Here is a 20,106-nt window from a genome sequence, read left to right as displayed (position 1 = left end):
CTGTAGCCTGGAAGCCCCCGCTCTGGGTTGTCCCACCTCTCTGAACCAAACCGATGTATTTCTTAAATGTGTTTGATTGGTGTGTCATGCCTCCCTAAAATAAGTAAAACCAAGCTGCGCCCCAACCGCCTCGGGCACCTGCTCTCAGGACCTCCCGAGCCTACATCACGGGTCATGGCCACTCATATTTGGCTCAAAATAAATCTCTAAAAATATTTTACAGAGTTTGGCTCTTTGTCAACAACCCCAAACGCCACGCTGCATGACAAAGGCCATCCACAAAGGCGCGTGTTCCACCTTCATGAAGTTCTAGAACATAATGGAAATGATCGACAGCGCTTGGAATCACGCAGCGGCTTCCTGGAGCGCAGAGGTTTTGGGCTACGCAGGGACAGGAGGGCTTTCTGGGTGACCAGGATGGTAGTTAGGTGTTGTCTGCAAGAAATGAAACGGGGCAGTAAGGTTAAAGGGAGAGGCTAGAAAACGTCCTTTGAAACGTCTCTCAAAAGACGGCTGGAGCATCTACGTTATCTTGAGAAAAGTCGACTTGAGAGCGTGGAAGGAACACCGCCAGGGATGGGGAGGGGGGCGCCCGCCGCGAGAACACAGCCGCCCTGAACGCCACGTGACAGAGCTTCCAAATACGCGAAGCAAGTGCCAGCAGGCCTGCAAGCCGCGATGCTCCTTGGCGACCTCAGCTTCCCTCTCAAGCCTCCTACCCCACGTGGACAGAACACTGGCCCGGGTGTAGAAGGCCTGAAGGACACGCTCAGCAGGCAGGACCTGGCTGGCATTTCTAGAACGTTCCCTGAAACCGAGCAGAAGACGCATCTTCTCAAGGCCACGTGGAGCACTGATGAGGACAGACCAGAAGCCGGGCCGGTAACAAGCACTGAAATTCCGTGGAAAGCTTCCCGACTACAGTGGAATTACATCAGAAACAAAAAATAGAGATTCAAACCCCTGACAGAAGGCAACAGACACTCCACAGAAGAAACTTGAACGGCCGATAAACTCCCGATTCGATGCCCCAGCTCTACCTGGTAGTTAGAGAAATGCACCTTAAAACCCGGTGAGAGAGAACTGTATTCCCAGCAGACTGGAAAAATTTCAGAGCCCTTGGCACGGTGGGAGAACTGGAAACCTGGGCAGAGGTAAGGTCCATGCGGCCGCCTTGGCAAAGCCTTTACCAGCAGCTCATGAGCTGACCTTGCGCCCGCCTTTCCCACGGCTGAGCAGGACCTCCCGGGTCGGCCTCCGGGGGAGACGCACAGGCGCGCGCCAAGTCTGTTCCCAGCTGCCCCGAGCTGGTGACAGGTAAGCCAGGCTGGGGAGCCCGCAGTGCAGCGGCCGCACAGCAAGCGACAACCCGGGCTCCGGGGCCGACGGACGCGTCCACCACGCACAGAACACAGGGCCCGGCAGCGCCAGGCGGGGGTGGTGGGTGACCTGGGCGGGCTGTGGCTGGCGGGCTGGGCAGGGATTCCCGGTGCTGGCTGTACACACATATGCCGTCTGTGAAAGAAAATGCCTTGTCATGCCTCGGAGGATTCTTACACACGCTGTGTACATTACCCCGCGAGGCAGGCAAATGCCGGGAAATGTCAGCCAGGATTAGCGCGGCGGGAGCGCCGGTCTGCAGGCGGTGGGCGGGTCAACGGCACAGTCACGTGGAAAGTGTTGGCATTATTGCCTCAAGCCCACTGCAAAGCCCCAACAATGCGACTGTCAGATGTGTGGTCTGCACGCAGCGTTCCCTGCAGATTGAGTGGAAGAGACTGAACACAGACGCAGAGCACAGCACACATCTGAAGCGGCACTTTCTTCATCCAGGTCTGTGCACACACTGTGAGCGTTCCAGGCACTTCCTGCCAATGCCCGGGCCAGCGTCTGGGCTCTGCGGCCACCCGGTCGGCGGCGGGGCCGGCTGGGCTGGCGTCCTCAGGTGCTGTGTGTGCTGCCTGACCCAGCGTTTCTGGGGCAAAGGTGGAAGGGCACAGTCACGTTAGAAGCCTGGAGCCGCCTCTGCCCCAGAGGTACCTGCTAACCAGCAGCCCTTGAGTGTCCTGGGCCCGGCCCCAACGTATACGGGAGATGGAGTGAAAACCTGAGGCCGATGCCCTTGAGAGATTATCGTGCCTCCCAAGAGGAGGGGTCACGTCATGCCCGGCAGGCCCACCTGGAAAGCACCAGGCGGGTCGGGAGGGAGGAGGGGCTGGGGAGCGGTGGCCCAGGGCCTTTGTTGGGGCTTCCCCTGGGACAGACAGGGCAGGCGCGTGAACAGCCCCCAGGCTTTGAGCTCCAGTATTGCATTCCTCTGCCTGGTCCTGGCTTGCGTAGGGCAGGGAAACAATGGCTTAGCGGGAGACTTTGATGGGGGTCGGGGGACACAGCCCTGGCAAAGGTGTGCTCCAGGCAAGCTTTCCACCGCTGGGAGCTCACTGGCCCTAGGAGGAGCAGTCTTGGGTCTGAAAGATGTCAAAACATTAACATATGCAGAAAATAAAGACACATACATAACAGACAGAGCGAGGGACCAACCACCCACACAGATCTGCACCTGGGCACACACGGGCACCTCCGCTCCTCATCCGACAGCTGGGAACAGAGTCCACTAACACTAACAGGTGCTGGACACACTGCCTCAGTTTATTCAGACAGAAGAACAAAGGAACAAAGAGCAATGAGCTACGACACACACGACACCAAGTCACACGACGAAGAAGCAGGACGTCAAACGCTCGGAAGCAGGGTTCCATCTCCGTGACGGTCGGGAGCCGGAGAGGCCCATCCGCCATGCTTAAGTCAGAGCCACAGATGGGGAGGGGACGCCGACAGGAAGGGCTGGGGTCTCTGCGGAAGAGCATGCATCTCGCCATACGTAAATTTTACCTTAATTTAAAAAAACACCACTGGAAGCAAATACAGCAACATTGTTGTTGAGGTTGATTTGCCGTGGTGGGAACATGGTGCTTTATTTGGATTTCTTTTCTTTTTTTTTTGAGCCTCAGAAAAGAAGAATAAAGTGAAAGGGGTCTTCCCCCAGGCAAGTGCCGCCCCCAGCAGGAGGGCCCCCGGCAGGAGCGTCACAGCCACTCCAAAGTCACCCTGACCCAGAAAAGAACATCCGCAGCTGGGCCCAGCACCCCAGGGCCACTCCCCACAGCTGCCCACACATCTGGCAGCTGGATCTGCTTATGCAACTCGGATTGGGCATCTTACATCCGAATCTGCATCCCCTCCCTCCTCGGAGACCTGTGTCTCCTGCCAGCTTCCAAGGCCCCTGGATGACCTCCCTCGCCTGGGGTCTCCCTGCACCCTAGGAGCTCTGGCCGAGGGGCAGCAGGGCCTAATGGTGGAGTAGGGGGAAGTCAGAGCCTGGCAGATGGGGGCCCTGAATGCCCAGGGGACCCAGGAAGGGCCGGGGGGCTGAGGATGCCCAGGACTCAGCATGAGGATCTCTGCATCCCACTCCTGGCACAAGAGCCCCAGACTCAGCAGCCCGGTCACAGGCGCCTGGGGGTGGGGATGACCAGCTGCAGTGCAGAGGCAGATGTGGGCATATGGGCCCCAGTCTCCTCCCCATTCACGTCACTGCCCTTGGGGATGTGGCGGCATTTCCTGGGCACTCAGCATGCCGAGCTCCAAGCCTCACTGAATTATTTATTCTGTTCTTAGGCACCTCCTGACAAGGCCCTGCCCCAGGAGAGCTCGGCTCGGGGACAGAGGGAGGAGACGCGGCAGGACGAAGGCCCCGACTGCAGCCCCACCAGGGCTGGATGGGGTCTGGGGCGGCGGAATCTGGACCACTCAGCGGGAGGCTTCCTCTGACTGCCCTCCTCCCAAACCAGTGCCACTCTTGGGCAGGGGACACGCTGTCCTGGCCCCACCCCTCTGAGTCCTTGGGATCACGGTGGGGTGGGGCAACCTGTGCCCACCCTCAGGGGAAGTACATTTTCCCAGGGCACCTGGGGACACGGGGCTGCCAGTGTGCCATCCCTAGGGGGTGCACTGCAGGGCTCCAGGGTCATGGCCGGAAGCACCTCAGGCCTCCCCCATCTGTGGGCATGGCCTTAGCTCTGCCCGCCCTGCCAGGACAGAGGGGACAGGCCTGTCTGGAAGCCCCACAAGGGTTCTCAGGGGCTTCCTGCTCCACAGGTCCTGGCACCCGCCGGGTGAAGGTCCTCAGGGATGCCCCCACCAGCTCCTCACAGCTACTGTGACAGGGAGTCCTTCCCAAACCTGGAGCCCAGGGTGGATCTTCCTGGCTGTGGACCCAGGCGGAAACCCTCGGGGTCCCCAGGGAACCAGAGCCTGGGTCTGGGCTCCACTGGGGACCCTTTCAGCCCAGGGAAATCAGAGCACACAAGTTTCCACAGGGATGGGAGCCACGAGATCCCATGGAGCCCAGGACACCTGTCACCGAGCCTGGCCCCACGCTGGAAGGCAGAGCCCGGGTCTCAGGGCTCTCTGGGGTTGGGTGTTCCTGTCTCCTCAGAACCCTGCCGTCCAGCTCCCCGCAGCGGGACCAGCTCCACAAAACTCTGTTCTCCAAGGCTCCTTGGGCACAACACTCGGGTTCTTGGTAACTTACCCAAAACACAGCAGAACACAATCCCTGCCTGGACCCACTCCTAGCAAAGAAGACTGGAGCGCCAGTGGCTCACCCTTATGGGACCAGAGAGGCCCAAGGGCCCTGGGGCAGAGGCTGAGGTCACACAGGCGCAGGACGTGGCGGGCGAGAGACGCCGTCAGGCCTCCAGAAGACCGGGCTGAAGAGGGTTCCTTGGGGCAGTCAGGTCCGTGGCTGGGTCTCCTGAGAGACCGGGGGTAGTGAGTTCCATCTGCAGGGAAGCTCAGGAGACTCTTGAACTGGACTTGGGCCGAGTCCTGCAGGGAGGAGGTGCTGACCCCGCCACCACTTCAGGCTGCTGCCTCCTGGGGCCACAGCCCGACCGGAAGCAGCTCCACACTCCATCTCCCCAGAGGCTGCATCTCTGTCCACGGCCGTCTTAACAGCAGACACCACAGGAGGGACGAACGTATGGCCCCGCAGAGTCCCGGGAGGAGCCAGCACAGCCCTGGGCCAGCCACACGGCCGCCGACCCCGTGCCACAGGCCCAGGCCACACAGGCCCCCACCTGCCCTAGATCATGCCGGCCAGCCAGGGTGGCAGGAAGAGGCCCACGGTCCCCAGCAGGCAGACGATGATGAACATCCAAAGGAAGATGCGGTCGATCACCATGGCCACGTACTTCCAGTCCTCCTTCACCTGCAAGCACAGACCAGTCACTGCGGCAGGCCCGGCTGCCACGGGGCAGCTCAGGACCCCGGCACCACCGGCAGCAGCTCGTTCCCTCCCACCTTCCACCCAAGGCAGCCAAGGCTGCCCGGGCACCCCGCACACACCTGCACCACAGGGGAATCGGGGTGCGTGGAGAGGCTGCCCGGGCACCCCGCACACACCTGCACCACGGGGGAATCGGGGTGCATGGAGAGGCTGCCCGGGCATCCCGCACACACCTGCACCACGGGGGAATCGGGGTGCATGAAGAGCCAGCCAGTGCTCTGCGGGGCAGCATCACTGCAGCGCAGGGTGGGGCAGGAGGACCTAGGAACCCTGGGAACTCTGGCTGGGGAGACCCCTGTGCAGAGATGGAGATGGCTCCCCACCGTGCCCTGCGTGCTCCCACCTCTCGGCAGGTGGCCTGGCTGGGCGGGACACGTGGGAAGGGGGCTCAGACACCCTGTGAGGAGTCTGCTCTCAGCTCACCAGCGCTGGGAGGGGCACCACGGAGGCCCAGTCCCCTCTCCGTTTTGCAGATGGGAAATGGGGCCTGGTGGGGGCACAGCCTGGCTGAGCAGGTGAGACCAGGAGCCTGCGGGTACCGGGATAATTGGGCCTGACCATGCACACAGAGGCCCAGGCGGGGCTGCTTTGCAGCTGATGGCTCCACAGCGGTGGGGAGACCCGGGGCCAGAGGGTGGACGGGGGCAGCACACGGAGCCTGCAGAGCCGCCGCCATCTGTGGCCTCTCACGCCAGCCTTCCTGGCCTGTCCGGTTTTCATACTGAGGCGCACAGCGGTCAGGGCTGGCTGTGGTCACACAGCTGAAGAGGGACAGCAAGTCCTGGCACAGGCCGCCCCGCTCCAGGCCCGCATCTAACCCACAGTCTTGGGGTTGATGCAAGGGGGCCCCACCCTGAGTGACCCCCAGGGGCAGAGGCCTCGGGGGGGCAGAGGCCTCGGGAAGGCAGAGGCCGTGGCCTGGTCAGGCCTGGAGTCAGGAAGCCACTCTTGAGGCAGCTGCTGTGGGCAGCCCAAGGCATTCAAGCCACCGGCCACTGCCCTGTCCCTGGTACCCCGTCCCGTGCCCCAGGCTCCCCCATCCCACGCCCCCGGCTCTGCTGTGTGGAAGGACCTGAGCCGACCCCTGGCTGACAAGCTGCCTCTGGGCCAGGCCACGAGGGTGTCGTGGGTCCCAGGCCTGTGGATGATGAGATGTGGGAGGGGGAGTGCCCATGAGCGCCTGGCCTCTGTGGGGATAGTGCCGCCTCCTGCTTTGGGGGTGTCTGCTCTGATTTTTCACAGCAACCCCGGGTGTCCTGATCATATAAACTGAACCAAAATGGCCGTATTTATTTACGGGAAGCCTTAAGGCAAATGGGGTCACTTATAAATAAAACCCTGCCCCAGGCTTCGGCTCTGGGGAGTTGGGACGCAGCCGCCCGCCCGCTCCTTCCCATCCGCCTTTAGTTCCCTTGCTCTGCCCGCCACCTTCCATCCGCCTGAGGATGAAACGGAGCCGCAGACCAAAGCCTTCCCTCTGTCCCTGAGGCCGGCTCCTGTGAAGTCAGCTCTGCTTCCCCAGAAGCCCAGAACCAGGTCAGGCAGCGGCAGCTATCGGCCCCAGAAGGCAGCTGGAGGGGCCCAGGCCCTGCTGACCGCCAGGCTCAGACCTACTGCCGGCTTCGGGGTGGCTTTGATCAACAGTGTAAAAGCATCAGACTCCACGGCGGCATGGCCAGGAGCAGCTGCCTCTCGCCTCAAGAGCTAGGAGCAAAGCACAGTCCCCAGGCTTCTCCAGGCTGCTCTCACGACCACAGAACGTTCTGGAACCTGCAGGTGGCTTCTCAGCTTCTTGGGACTCAGTGAGGTGGCTGTGTGGGGCGAGAGACTCCCTCACTTCTCAGGGGTGTGGGGCACGCTCCTAACTTTGGGGCTTGCTCGGCTGTGGGGGGCAGGCACCAGACACATCCGACTAGCACATTGCGGACGGCACCCCAGGGCCCTGGCGGAGGTGGCCCCTTCAGATGGAGGCAGCCACTGAGGATGCCAGGCCTGCCACCAGGACGACAGCCGGGAGATGCCAGTGAGGGCAGGTGGACGGGCAGGACAGACACGGAGTGGCCGCTGTGACCATCATGGGCTGGGCGGCTGAGACCCCCGGCTGCCTCCGTGCGTCACCCACTGTCCCGTCTGAGGACCCTGGCCCCCAAGCCTCCCCCCGCATGGCAGGCAGCAAATGTCTGCAAAAGGGAGCAGGGAGGCCGTCTGCTGCTGGGGTCAGGCAAAGCTGGCTCGGCCCAGCCTCTCCTGCGTGGATTGGGTTGGAGGGTGTGGAGCCACAGGCAACACGGACGCAGCTGCCACTTAGCAGAAACCTCGGCTCCTGAAGCCCCTGTGTGGGCACTCCCTGGTTCATGAGGGCAGCTGGGCCGGCCCAGGACCCGGGGGGTCTTAGCAGCAGCCAGTGCTCTGCCCCCAGCCCATGGCTCCCCTGCCCGTCCCCAGCTTGGCCTCTTGGGGCTGATGGGCTTGGGGCTGTGTCCCAAGCAGAATCCTTCTCTCCGGCCCCCAGCCATCCCATCCCATCTTCTCTGAGCCCCCTGTGTCCAGATCCCAGGTACAGAGGGGACCCAGGGAGGTCCACGGGGCAGGCACAGGTGCGCCCTGGGGAAAGTGCCTTGGCAGCACCTCACTGCATTCTGGGGACGCGGGTATCGCTGGGCAGGAGTTCCCAGTGTGCCCCTGTGCCTTGCTGGAAGGACGGTGCCTGCAGCCCCTCGCCCTGCCGCCTGCCGAGGCCTCTGTGTCCCAAAGCCGGCGGGGGCCCCGGGATCCACCCTCTGCAGCCACTCGGGGCCACCTGCCCCGCTAAGCCTGGGACCCGCGGCCATGCAGCAGACTTGAGAAGAGGCTGCTGCTTCGGGGCCACACCATACACCCCAAGGCGGAGTGGCCTGAGGCCTGGGCCCAGCTCCTGATTATTCACCGGGAGCAGAGGGCATCAGGGCCAGAGGCGCCCAGCACAGCCACAGGCGGGACTCACCGAGAAGTCTGTGTCTTCGGCCTTCAGGTGGTCTGCGATGTACTGGACGCCCTCTACTGCCCGGGTCAGGGCTGGCGACAGGGGCAGATGCCGGGGCAGCGCTTTGGTGCTGCGGGCCTTGAGCGTGGCGCTCGGGGACGTGGAAGGTGGCTCCTTCCTGCACGTGCATTTGCACGGAGAGGCCTGGTCTGGAGGTGGGAGCTCCGCCGGGTGGGCCTTGGGAGAGGCCAGGGCACCAAGAGCCTGGCCATCTGCCTCGGGGGCGGCATCGTCTCGCGGAGCGCAGTACTGGATGCTCCGAGACCGGCACCGCAGGACACCCTCCGCCGCCTCGCCGGCGCTTGACACGTGCTGGACGCTGAGGGACCTGGCTTTGGCCAGCCCTGGGGCCTGGGTGCTGTGGGGTGAGTGGCAGGGTCCTGGCGAGGGGTGGGGGCCGGCCTTCTCGGCCTCCGGGGGCTGCAGAGTGGGGAGGGGGTCGGAGGGCGACTTGCAGGCACTCCCGGGATCAGCCGGCGCGTCCAGGGGCGCGCAGAAGGGCGGCGAGGGTGGGTGCCGGCTACGGGTGCCGCTCATGACGGGGGGCTCCCCCTCGGGCTCGGGCCAGGATCGCGGGGCACTGGCCATCTTGTGCATGGATTCGATGAGCCGCCGGCAGTTGTCCTTGACCACGGACGGCCGCTTCATGAGCAGCAGGCGCGGCACGATGTCCAGGAAGACCCTGCGCACCCAGGCGGGCATGGTGTGCGTGCGCGGCGAGCGGTGGTGCACGTTGAGCACGAAGACGGTGATGACGATGGACAGGGTGACGAAGATCATGGTGAACAGCAGGTACTCGCCGATGAGCGGGATGACCAGCGACGTGGACGGGATGATCTCGGTGATGAGCAGCAGGAAGACGGTGAGCGACAGCAGCACGGAGATGCACAGCGTGACCTTCTCGCCACACTCGGAGGGCAGGTAGAACACCAGCACGGTGAGGCAGGAGATGAGCAGGCAGGGGATGATGAGGTTCACGGTGTAGAAGAGCGGCAGCCGCCGGATGATGAAGGCGTAGGTGATGTCGGGGTAGACCTCGGCGCAGCACTCGTACTTCCTGGTGTTGTAGGTGCCCACGGCGTCCACGATCACCCACTCGCCGCTCTCCCAGAAGTCCAGCTGGTCCACGCGGCTGTGCATGCTCACCAGGTCGATCTTGGCCTTGTCATAGGTCCAGGAGCCGAACTTCATGGTGCAGTTCTGCTGGTCGAAGGGGAAGAAGGTGACGTCGATGCTGCAGGAGCTCTTGTAGATGGCCGGCGGCGTCCACTGCACGCGCCCGTCGTGGAACAGGTGGGCCTTGGTCAGGTGGGTCACGGCAAAGTCCCCGTCGGCACTGGGCAGGGAGACAGCGAAGGGGTGAGACCACGTCCACACCCACGCCGCCTCCGTGCTGGGACCCCGCGCCGGCACACAGAGGCGTTCTCGCGTCACAGAGGCAGAGAAAGGCTGGCAGCCTTGCCCGGGTACACTGCCCGTCTCTCACTCACGCGCCTTGGCTTGGCATCCCTGAGCTGGGGGCAGCACGGGGTTTGAACAACAGGAAGGGGCCTACGAGCGCCTGACACATGGCAGAGCATCACCGTTGCTGCTGATTCTTCTCCGCCAGCGGAGCAGGGATGGGGCTAGTCTCCCAGCACCTCCCCTGGGACACATGGCATCTCCACACCCCTGCCCCTCCAAGCAGTACCACGGACCACCATGGGAATTCCTCACCCAGCTTCTGCCGTTAACCCAAGGACTTGGAGGCCACCTCCCATGTGTGAGCATGAAGACACCGGGGCCGCGGGGGTGCTGCCGAGGGGCTGCATGCGCACCACCCAGCTACAGGGCCATGTCTCAGCCACTGGCTCCAGACTCTCTTTTGTCTTGGGGGACATGGGTGTCCTGTCCATAGGCACAGGTGGACGACGGAGCCACAGAGCCAGGGACTGGTGCACCTGCCACTCCTTTCCTGATAGGCAGAGCTCCCAGCCCCAGCCCCGGTTTCACAGACAGCCTGGCTGGGTGGGGCGTGCTGCTGGAGTGCATTCAGGGCTGAGGTAGCCAGCCTTCAGAGGCAGCACCCGACACCTCCGCCCCACAGAAGGCCCCGCCGATGAGGCCCCGTTAGTTTCTCCATCCCCAGCTCAGCCCTACGGAGGGCAGCAGGGCAGGGTGTGTCCCGGGGAGCGGCCACCCAGCCAGACACCTTCTGCTCCACCTCTGCTGAGCGCCTGGACCCCTGCCCATCCTTCCTCTGCCCCATTTCCTGAGAGCTTGCAAAGACCAGGGCCTCCCCAGGTGCTTGGGCAAAGCTGGCCACTGCTCCCTGAGCTCCCTCTGCCTGCACATGAGTCCTGGGGCTGGGCCTGCACCTCCACCCTTTCCCAACCACCAGGGACCCTCCATCAGAGGAGCTGCCGCTGCTGGAGCTCTGCCCTCCAGGTCACAGAGGAGACCTGGCCCCCACGGTCTCGGTGCCAAGCCTCTGCCCCTGATCTGGTCGCAGCTCGGCCACACTGAGGAGGGAGGGTGACCACAAGAGCCACTGCCCGCATCTCGGTGCCCCACAGCCTGGTCTGAGCCCGGAGTCCCTCCGGCTGGGGCAGTGCCTTGCTACCTATTCCAGTCTGGGTGGAGTCAGGCTCATGTTTCCTCCTTCTCCCCAGCCGTCTCTCCAACAACCAACGCCCCCACCTTCTGGGGCACAAATTCAAACCTTCTCACATGGCAAACGGGGACAATTCCATTCGGCACACACCCAGCAGGGGACGTCAGGGCCGAGCTTGGGAACAGGGCAGGCCACCCAGTCCTCTGCTTGCACCGCTCTGGGCAGGGCCCCCTCCTCCAGGGTCCTCTGCCGGCACCACAGGAAACGGGAGGATGAGCCCCCGCCCATGAGCCGGTCCTGGACTCACCGCCTGTGCCCAGGCAGGGTCTGAGGAGCCGCCCAGCCCGGCAGGTCCAGGTTCCCGCTCCAGGGCACACAGGGTGGCTAAGACCTGCTGTCCTCCCCACCACCACCCCAGTCCAGGTCACAGAGTTCTGGGCTCCTGCCCCAAAAGACCAATCTTAGAGAAGCCCCAAGTGGACAGCAGGGCCCCAGCTGGGGGTGGCCAAAGCCCAGAGAAGGGCCGAGGCCTCCTGCCCTGCAGCCTGGCCAGCCACCAGCCTCCGCCATCTGCTGCCCCAGAAACAACCCCAGGTCCTGTCCAGAGGGAGCCTCAGTGACGACCCCCCCACAGCCCCAAAGAGAAGCTGGGGTCACTTCACTACCTCCTGCAGCCCATGGTGGGGAGGAGGCACAGGAGGACGTGGGGTAGCAGCAGCCTCCGCTCTCCTGAGCTGTGATCCTTGGGGCTATGGTCCTGAGGGGCTGTGGTCCTGGCGGGGAATGTGGTCCTGGCGGGGAATGTGGTCCTGGAGGGCTATAGTCCTAAGGGGCTGTGGTCCTGGAGGAAGTGGTCCTCGGGGAGCTGTGAACCTGGTGGGGGCTGCAGTCTTTGGGGGGCTGTGGTCCTAAGAAGCTGCATTCCAGAGGAGCTGTGGTCCTGGGGGTCTATGGTCCTGGGGGTTTGAGGTCACAGTGGGGGCTGTGGTCCTGAGAGGCTGCATTCCTGGGGTGCCGCATACAGGCCCCCAGAGCTGCTTCTCTGCCTGGCCCAACCCTTTCTGGGGCGTTTCCACTTCTCCCTGAAATACGTCCTTGTGAGTCAGAGGTAGATTCGGTGCTAGGGCCTGGTGTGGCGGGAGCCGGGTCGCTGGGTGGCCTGCAGGGGCAGGGAGCCTGTCCTAAGGGAAGGCCGCCGCCCACTCACCCCTGACCTCCCCTGCACTGCGCCCGGGAAAAGCGCCAGAGCTACTTCCACATGTGGCGGCCGTTCCCACGGCCATTACTGGGATCAATTGAGTTGGAAAAGGAGCCCAGTGGTTCTTAATCACACAGCAGCGTTTATAGGTCAGGCGGGTGCCCTAGGGCCTGGAAGGGGCTGTGGGCAGATGGCTGCGATGGGAGAGGAGGAAGAGCTTCCATTTGCTTTGTCTGTGGGAGCCATGGCCCCGCCACACCCAGACCCCAAGTCTGTGACCAGAGACCGTCCCCGCAGGACTCAGCTCAGAGAGCGCCGACTACCGGGCGCAAGGCCCTTGGCACGGGTCCTCGGGAAGGACAGGCCGGAGGACAGCAGCCTCTGGAGGCCAGCGTCTGCCACGGCCAATCCCTGGCAATGCTGCCCTGGCTTCCAGGCACAGAAAATCCATTTCCGTGACCAGACGTAAGCTTGGGGTCCCAGGAGCCAGACACGGGCTTGGCCCAGCCCGAGGCTTTGTTTGCTGGGGACCTGGCGTGCCGTCTGTCTTGGGCAGGGCTGGAGCATGCAGAGGAAGCAGCGGTCCTGCTGATATGGGAGCCGTCGGGGCTTCCTCGCTCCTCTCCAGGGCACCCTGCGACCCACACTGTTCTCCCAGAAAGCCAGGGATGGGGTCTGATTGTGAAAAGCACTCCGGCCCAAAGGGTTCTCCTGCAGCCATCAAGGGTTCCGGCAAAGACAGCAGGGTCAGGAGGCAGCCCCAGGCCTCAGGACTGGGCCGGCAGGGACGTCGTGCATGGGTGCCACAGCCACACTCAGACCCTCAGGCTCTGAAGGTCCGGTGCTGAGACCTGGCGATGCCCTCCGCCTCTGCTGGCCTGGGGGACCCTTCCCTCCTCAACCCCCCAACTTTTTCATTGCTCCTGCTTCTTCTTTTCTGGGCCCACCTGGGCTGGCATGGATGAGGGTGGCACAGGCTGCAAAGGGCCAGGACGGGCCTTGGTGGAGCAGGCCCCAGCCACCCCTGACACCGAGGCCCCAAAGGGGACTCACTTGTTGTAGAGGACGATGTCCGGCCTCCAGATGAGCTCAGAGGGGATGCGGATGGACGTGACGTTCTCGTAGTCAGCTGGATCCCAGCGCAGCTTGTAGTCATGCCACTCCTGGAGCGGACGGGGAGGCCGCAGGGTGAGGGTCGTGGGGGAGGGTGGGGGCGGGGTAGGGCCAGGGTGGGGCAGCATGATGAGGGCAGGGCTGGAGCAGACAGCAGGGGAAGGGGTGCAGGGGAGGGGAGGGGTGTGGGGGAGGGGAAAGTGTGGGGGAGGGGAGGGGTATGGGAGGGCGAGGGTCATGGGGGAGAGGGAGGGTCATGGGGGAGAGGGAGGGTCATGGGGCAGAGGGAGGGTCATGGGGGAGAGGGAGGGTCATGGGGCAGAGGGAGGGTCATGGGGCAGGGGGAGGGGGCAGGGGTGTGGGGCAGGGCCAGGATGGGGCAGCACCCTCCCACTCACCTGCTTCACCCACACGTTCGTGGTCATCATCTGGTTCTTCTCGTCCTAGAGTAGACAGAGGAAGGAGGCCACTGACCCCTCAGCGCTGGGACACCCTGGGGTGTCCTTCTCTAGCCCTGGGTTTCCTCATCCACAGGCACCGGCACAAGGACAGGGTCAGGGTGAGGGCGAGGATGGGGGACAGGCGACCTCTGGAGGGGTGAGTGCCCTGCAAGGATGCACCAAGCCCAGGATGGGACCCTGAGGGGACCTAGGGCTGTGGGGACAAGGCTGTGAACATCTCCAGCAGAAAACTGGGAGGAGGTCGGCGGCCTCATAGGCTTCCTAGCTACGACAGGTGTGGCGGGCACAGGGAGCCTCCTTCTGCCTACCTGCCTAGCTCCCTCCCAGCCCTCAGGGCAGCCCCTCTGCAGCAAGGCCCCCCACATGGGCACGCACAGCCAGCAAAGCTGCCCCGGCACATCCGTGGGTCCCACTGCTGTCCAGGGTGGCCCCTCCATGACTGTGCCTCATGACCTGTGCTGGTGGGACCACAGCTGGGGTCACTCAAGGTCACTGTGTGCAGCTGGGCCACTTGCCCCATCCCCTTCCAGCCCACCCCACCCGCCTCCTTCCACATCCCCGCAGGACCACATCCCCTCAGTACCGTGTCCCCGTAGGGCACAGGGCCACGTCCTCATGGGACCACATCCCACAGGACCACATCCCCACAGACCACGTTCCCTCAGGACCATGTCCCCACAGACCACATTCCCTCAGGACCATGTCTTCACAGGACCACGTCTTCACAGGACCACATCACACAGGGCCACAATCCCCTCAAGACCAGGTTCCCACAGACCACATCCCCACAGGACCATGTCCCCACAGGACTACGTCTCCACAGGGCCACAATCCCCTCAGGACCACGTCCCCACAGGGCCACATCCCTCAGGGCCACGCCCCCTCAAGACCATGTTTGCATAGACCACGTCTCCTCAGTACCACATCTCCCCTCAGGACCTCATCTCAGGACCACGTTCCCTCAGGACCACATGCTGTGTGGACCCGGAAGCTCCAGGGTCCTCAGAACCTGCTTCCTGGGGCCAGCCCTGGCTGCCTGCCCAGTGCCCTGCCCCCTTGCAGCCGTCACTCTTGGTGCCCTTGAAGCTGGAGGACAGGTCAGCACCATATGCGTCACCACCGCTCAGCCTCGGCCTAGGCTGGTGGGAAGCGACGTGGCTTCCAGACCCTTCCCTGCAGCCAGTCCTGAGGCCTGAGCCCACACATGCAGCTCACAAGCCCTCCGCTCTGGGACGGACCCCGGTGATGGCATCCACAATACGGATAGGAGCCTGCAAAGGGGCACAAGCGAGCCCCAGGCCCTGGCGGGATGGGCAGTGGGCGAGGCACGAGGCAGCCCCTTCTGCACACAAGTGGCCCTCGGCCTCGGGCCAGCACCTAGGAGCTGTGTGTGTTGGTGTATGTCCTTAGCCAGCTGCAGGGTGGCGAGGGAGGCAGGAAGCTGTGGGAGCCTTGGTGCTGGGTATGCTCCGGACCTCAATGTCTCCTGGGCAAACTGGGGGCTCTGCGGTGGTTAGGGAGCCATGGACTAAGCCCTGAGCTCAGGTAGGCAGCCAGGTGTGGGGTGGCAGGCCCACAGTTCTGGGCAGCTGCCAGCTGCCGCCTCTGCCAGCCACCACTTTGCAGCCGTGTTTGCAAACCTCAGCAGGCTTGCCAAGCCTGTGCAGCCCGCATTGTCTTCTGCCTGGGCCTCTGCCAGGGACACTCCACAGGAGCCACTCAGGGGCAGTTCCAGGACACTGAGGGTGGGGGTCTGGGTGGCCCACCCTGGACGGGGCTGGCTGACCGAAGTCTCCACTCGAGGCCCTGCGCAAGCAGGTGCCACCACTGAGCAGCCTGTCCGCAGGAATGTGGCCGCAGCCCCCCACACCTCCCAAAGGCCCTGGTGTGGCCCAGTCAGCCTGGGATAGTGAAGCAGCTCTCACCTCATTTCACAGGGCCACAGGCCCCAGGTTACCCAACACGCACGGCACCCAAAGAGGAAATTCTCCCGAAACCCAGCGGCTCCTCCCTCGGCAGCAGACCCAAGCTTGGAGACCTGGCAAGTGAGGCCTTCGCTGTTCTTTGCTTCGGAAGGTGCCTAGGCCCTGTACTGAGAACCTGGCCATGTGGAGTGCTTCTGCCAAGGAGGAGGAAAGGGCAGGGCCTGGCTGGGATGCTCAGAACCAACCCTTGGCTGGGGCTCTGGTGGAGTTGGGGGGGAGCTGGCGGCTGCCATTCTGGTGCACCAGGCCAGGCGGGACACTCACAACCATGGGAAGTGTTGATGGCCGTGTCCCCTCTGCCCACCCAGACCACGGTGCTCTCTGCAGGGCGACCTCAGTCCCAGCGTGCGATGGCTGCGCCCACACCTACCACGTCGATGAGCTGAGCGATGGACAGGCCGAAGCGGACGAGGACCACATCGGAGATGTTGGCCACGGGCCGGGACCACTTGTTATAACCAGAGAAGAGTTTCTTCAGGAGCCGCTCCTCCGCATGGGCCCGGGTCTCCACGTGGCCGCTGGCTGTGGGGAGAGGCCGGCCAAGGGCTCAGGTGCAGGCCGGAAGGAGCCGGGAGCTGTCCAGGAGCTGTCCAGGCTGCCCCAGCCCCCTGCCAGGCACGCTCGCCATGCCCGCTTCCTTTCAGCTCCTCAAATGAGCTCCTCCCACCGCAGGACCTGTGCGTGTGCCTGGCGTGTCGTGCGCTGCCCTCCCTTGGCCTCTCCCCCACCCCGGTTGTCACTGAGATTCTCTTGGGGAAGCCTCCCAGACCCCTCAGCCCACGGAGGCCTTCCCAGCACCTTGCCCCCACCATCAAACCAGACAGTGGATGGGCCAAGCACTGTGTGGGTTCCTACCACACCGACTTCCAGGGAGGGGCTGCGCCTCTAGCAGCCTGGGAGTCAGCGGGGTTGCGGGGGGCGGTGTAACGACAGCGCGGAACGGGCACAGGGCATCGGGGCCAGACAGGCAGGGAGAGGGAAGAAGGGGAAGGAGGATCCGGCCCCCAAAAGCTCTGCTTCCTGCGGCACCTCCTGTAGTTCATCCATCCCCTGATGCCCGAGGAGTGTTGTTCAGATGCAGCCCCCGCCGTGCCCCAGCCTGCCTGTGCTCTTGGTCGGACCCAGAACGCCCTTGATGGGCGGCTCTGGAGGAGCACAGCCCCAGGGTCCATCTCTGTCCCAGGTCGCCGCAGGTCTGAGGCACTCCCCACCTGTCCTGAGCGCTGCCACACGGGGCGGCTGGGGCGGAGGGGGAGACCTCCACCTCCCTGCTGGGTCCCGCTCGGCCATGACGACAGGACCCTGGGAGGGGTTAGTTCTACGCCCCCGGGGACCCCTGACTCCCAGCCCAGAGTCCCCACCCCCGACCTCTTCTTCCTGCAGAAAAGGTGGATGGGGCCGCCAAGGAGAGAGGCCGCCCCTCTGATCCCCTAAACCGGAGGAGGCGGGCACCGGCGTCTTTGGGGAAATGTAGCCGAGGATGGGGGAAGGGAGAAGGGGGCTCCACCTCGGCTCAAGTTGGAGCTTGTGGGTCCAACGCCGAAACGGCCGTGGAATCCCCCGCCCCGCCCCCACGGAAACCCCCTTTCCCGGCCCTCGGCGTTCGCGGGCAGTTAACCCCTTCCTCGCCCGGCCCAGCCCGCGGGGAAGGTCGGCCGTGCGCCGGGGATGGGGGAGCCTCGCGGCCGCCCCGCTGCGCGCACCCGCCGCTGGGGACCGCAGTGAGGAGCCTCCTTCCCTCGGCTCCGGGAGCCCCGAGCCACCCGAACGCGGACAAAAGGGGGCCCAAGCGGCGCCCCGAAACTTACCGCGCAGGAGGCCGGCCCCCAGGAGCAGCAGCGGCGGCAGCAGCCGCGGCGCCCCCGGGCCCCCGAGCTCCATGGCGCACGCACCTCGCGGCTCTAGATGCGGGCGGCTCCCGGCTCCCCCGCGCCCCGGCTCCGAGGCCCGCGGGTGCCCAACTTCATGCCCCCTGCGCCTCGCGGGCCGCTTCGGCCGCCGGGCCCGGTTCGCTAGCTTCTCCCGCGGGGCGCGGTGCGGCGGCGGGGCCGGGAGCGCAGGGCTGTGGGCTCCGTGGCGCGGCCCCGCCCGGCCCTGCCCGCCTCAGCCGGCTGGGAGGGGGAGCAGGGGATGGAGGAGGAGGGGGTGGAGGAAGGGGAGGAGGGAGGGGAGGAGGGAGCCGGGGAAGCGGAGATTGAGCGGGGACGGACCGCGCTCCCGGGGGACAGGGAGGCTGCGCTCGCCCCGGGCGGGGGTAAAGTTTCCTCGTCCTCCACGGACGTGCCTGAGCCGGGGATGGGAACCCCGTGGTCGCTGTGTGCGCCTGGGGGGTCCTGGCCGGCTTGGCCTCGCTCCCCACATCTCCAACCTCGGCCGCTGCCTGACTCGAGGCGGGGCGCGCATCGGGGGCGATCCGAGCGCCAGGAGGGGCTCCCCTCACGCATCTGGGCAACTCCATCGCCCCGGCCGCTGTCTGCAGTCTGAAAATCGCGTCTGTGGTCTTGTTCCCCGGCGACCCGCTCAGGAAGGCGCCCACTTTATCCGCCCGCAGCCCCCGCCTGCCCCGGTTCCTCCGCTGGGACCCAAGGAGTCCAGAGGAAGCCCAGGCCCTGCGCCCGCCTTCTGGGGAGGAAGACCCCGCCCCCTGCGAGGCCACCTCTCACTGCCTCGAGGTCCTGCCTGGGGTCGGAGTCCATCGCCCCTCCCCTCCCGTGTGCGGCTTGCGAGTCCTGTGGATCGTGTGTGCCATGAGGTCACGCCCCCATCCTCCGCTCTGGGGGCAGTGGGTTCGGGGCAGTAACTGGGTCTCCCGCCCGGTGATTGGAGAGCCAACGCCAGGCGCCCCTGGACTGGCCTTAAACAATACGGGGCGCCCCAGAGGCAGCGCACAGCCTCCAGGGAGGGGCCCCGCCCTCAAGTGGGTGCCGAGGTGGCCGCCCACAGAGCAGCAGGTGCTTTGGAGGAGGGGTGCCTTGTGCGGCAGAATCTGGGTGCAGGAGGAGAGGGCGCAGCTCTGCAGAACCATCAGACGCGCATCCCCGCAGCCGCGCCCCTGGCCCAGCCTCAGGTTCTGCAGCTGGGACCCCCCGAAAAACAGAGACTTCCGTCGGTAACGGAAGGCAGAGCTGAAGGGGCTGGAGGGGCCCGTGACCCTCCCTCCAAGGCTGCAGGCCTGCTGGTCGGGGGAGGGGGCTGTCTGTCAGGAGTTCCCCTGGAGCAACCCCCACCCCAGCGCAGGTCTGGGGCCGCCGCAGCTCCTGCCCCTCCCATCGCCCCTCCCATCTCCCCTGCCTCTACCCCCTACCTTCTTCCCCCTCCTTCCCCCAGCTTCTTCCAGCAGCCACTGATCCTGCCCACCTCTCCCACACTCCTGGTTCCAGGTTGAGCTCGTGCACCTCACACACCTGCTCTGGGACGGGCAGAGCTGTCTGTCCACTCTGGGCGGTGCCTACAATTATCGCTTTCAGAACCCACAGCCTCTGCGCACTGGCCAGCCTGACCGCACTGCCCTGCTTCTGTGTCCTTCCCAGGCGCTGGCCCAAGCAAGCTGTATGCAGGGACCTCCTGCACGTCCACAGCCCCTTCGAGGCAGGCTCTTCAGTTATCCTTACTTTACCAGAGAGATAACAAAGGTGCAGAGAGACTGAAGCTCACACAGTCAGTAGTGGGATTCCAGCCCAGGCACCTGGCTGCAGGGTCTGCACCCTGGCCTCCCGCTGGCCTCAGATGCAGTCTTGGGCTGAGTTGCCTTTACTTACGGGGAAAGCCTCCTGGGAGACCCCAAGCCCACCTTCCTGCAGTCTTTCCTGGAGCCACGGGTCTCCACCACCCGCCCCGCTGATGGTTCTCCTTCAGAGCATCCTGCAGATCCAGCTCTCAGTGGTTTCCTAAGGTCCTATTTCCCTAGGCAGACTGAAGCCCCCCAAGGAAGGACCCCTCTCCTTACTCTCCCCAAGCCCCTGGTTCTTCTGGTCTACACTAAGCGTCCCCATGGGCAGCTCTATGCCAGGAACTAGAAGGTTCCAAGCTGGATGGAAATTTGGGCTGAACAAGCAGCTGGCAAACAGGGAGGGGAGAAGAACAAAGCCCCCCTGAGGCCCCCCAGAGGCCAGCCTGCTGACCTCTCACTCACAGAATCCCACCCCACCCCCTTTGGCACAGCCCAGGAGGCTCCCTGCTCAGGAAGGGGATGGAGAGGTGGCCAGGCTGGCGGCTCCCAAAGGGGATGGAGCACACTCTGCCCTCTGGTTCAGGCACCACCTTGGTGAAAAGTTCCTGCCTTTGGCCTCACAGAGCAAACGCCTTTGGCAGAGCAATTTCACATTCTTTTGTCAGTGGAGAGGCCGGCCATATTGCGGTCCCTGCTGGAGTCCCTGGGAACGGG

The 20,106-nt window shown here is 64.5% G+C and overlaps 1 protein-coding gene across 3 annotated transcripts; it reads right to left on the bottom strand.

Moving 5' to 3' along the window:
- Positions 1 to 2,631: 2,631 nt before the first annotated feature.
- Positions 2,632 to 17,794, bottom strand: CHRNA4 (cholinergic receptor nicotinic alpha 4 subunit). Of its 3 annotated transcripts, XM_032257016.1 has the most exons (6): positions 17,531 to 17,794; positions 16,093 to 16,244; positions 13,675 to 13,719; positions 13,217 to 13,326; positions 8,334 to 9,708; positions 2,632 to 5,272 (listed from the first exon to the last, which is right to left on the bottom strand). In XM_032257016.1, exons 1-6 carry the CDS (start codon positions 17,601 to 17,603, stop codon positions 5,147 to 5,149), a joined length of 1,881 nt encoding a protein of 626 aa, XP_032112907.1. In that variant the 5' UTR covers positions 17,604 to 17,794; the 3' UTR covers positions 2,632 to 5,146. The 3 variants fall into 3 exon arrangements, with proteins under 3 accessions (XP_032112907.1, XP_032112908.1, XP_032112909.1); XM_032257017.1 differs by lacking the exon at positions 16,093 to 16,244 and having other exon boundaries at positions 17,531 to 17,597; XM_032257018.1 differs by lacking the exons at positions 13,217 to 13,326; positions 13,675 to 13,719; positions 16,093 to 16,244; positions 17,531 to 17,794 and adding an exon at positions 12,782 to 12,797.
- Positions 17,795 to 20,106: the final 2,312 nt, after the last annotated feature.

Source organism: Sapajus apella, unplaced genomic scaffold (assembly GCF_009761245.1).
Source record: "Sapajus apella isolate SASKATOON/1434 unplaced genomic scaffold, GSC_monkey_1.0 scaffold96, whole genome shotgun sequence".
Taxonomy (NCBI): domain Eukaryota; kingdom Metazoa; phylum Chordata; class Mammalia; order Primates; family Cebidae; genus Sapajus; species Sapajus apella.
This window is presented reverse-complemented; position numbering and strand designations above follow the sequence as displayed.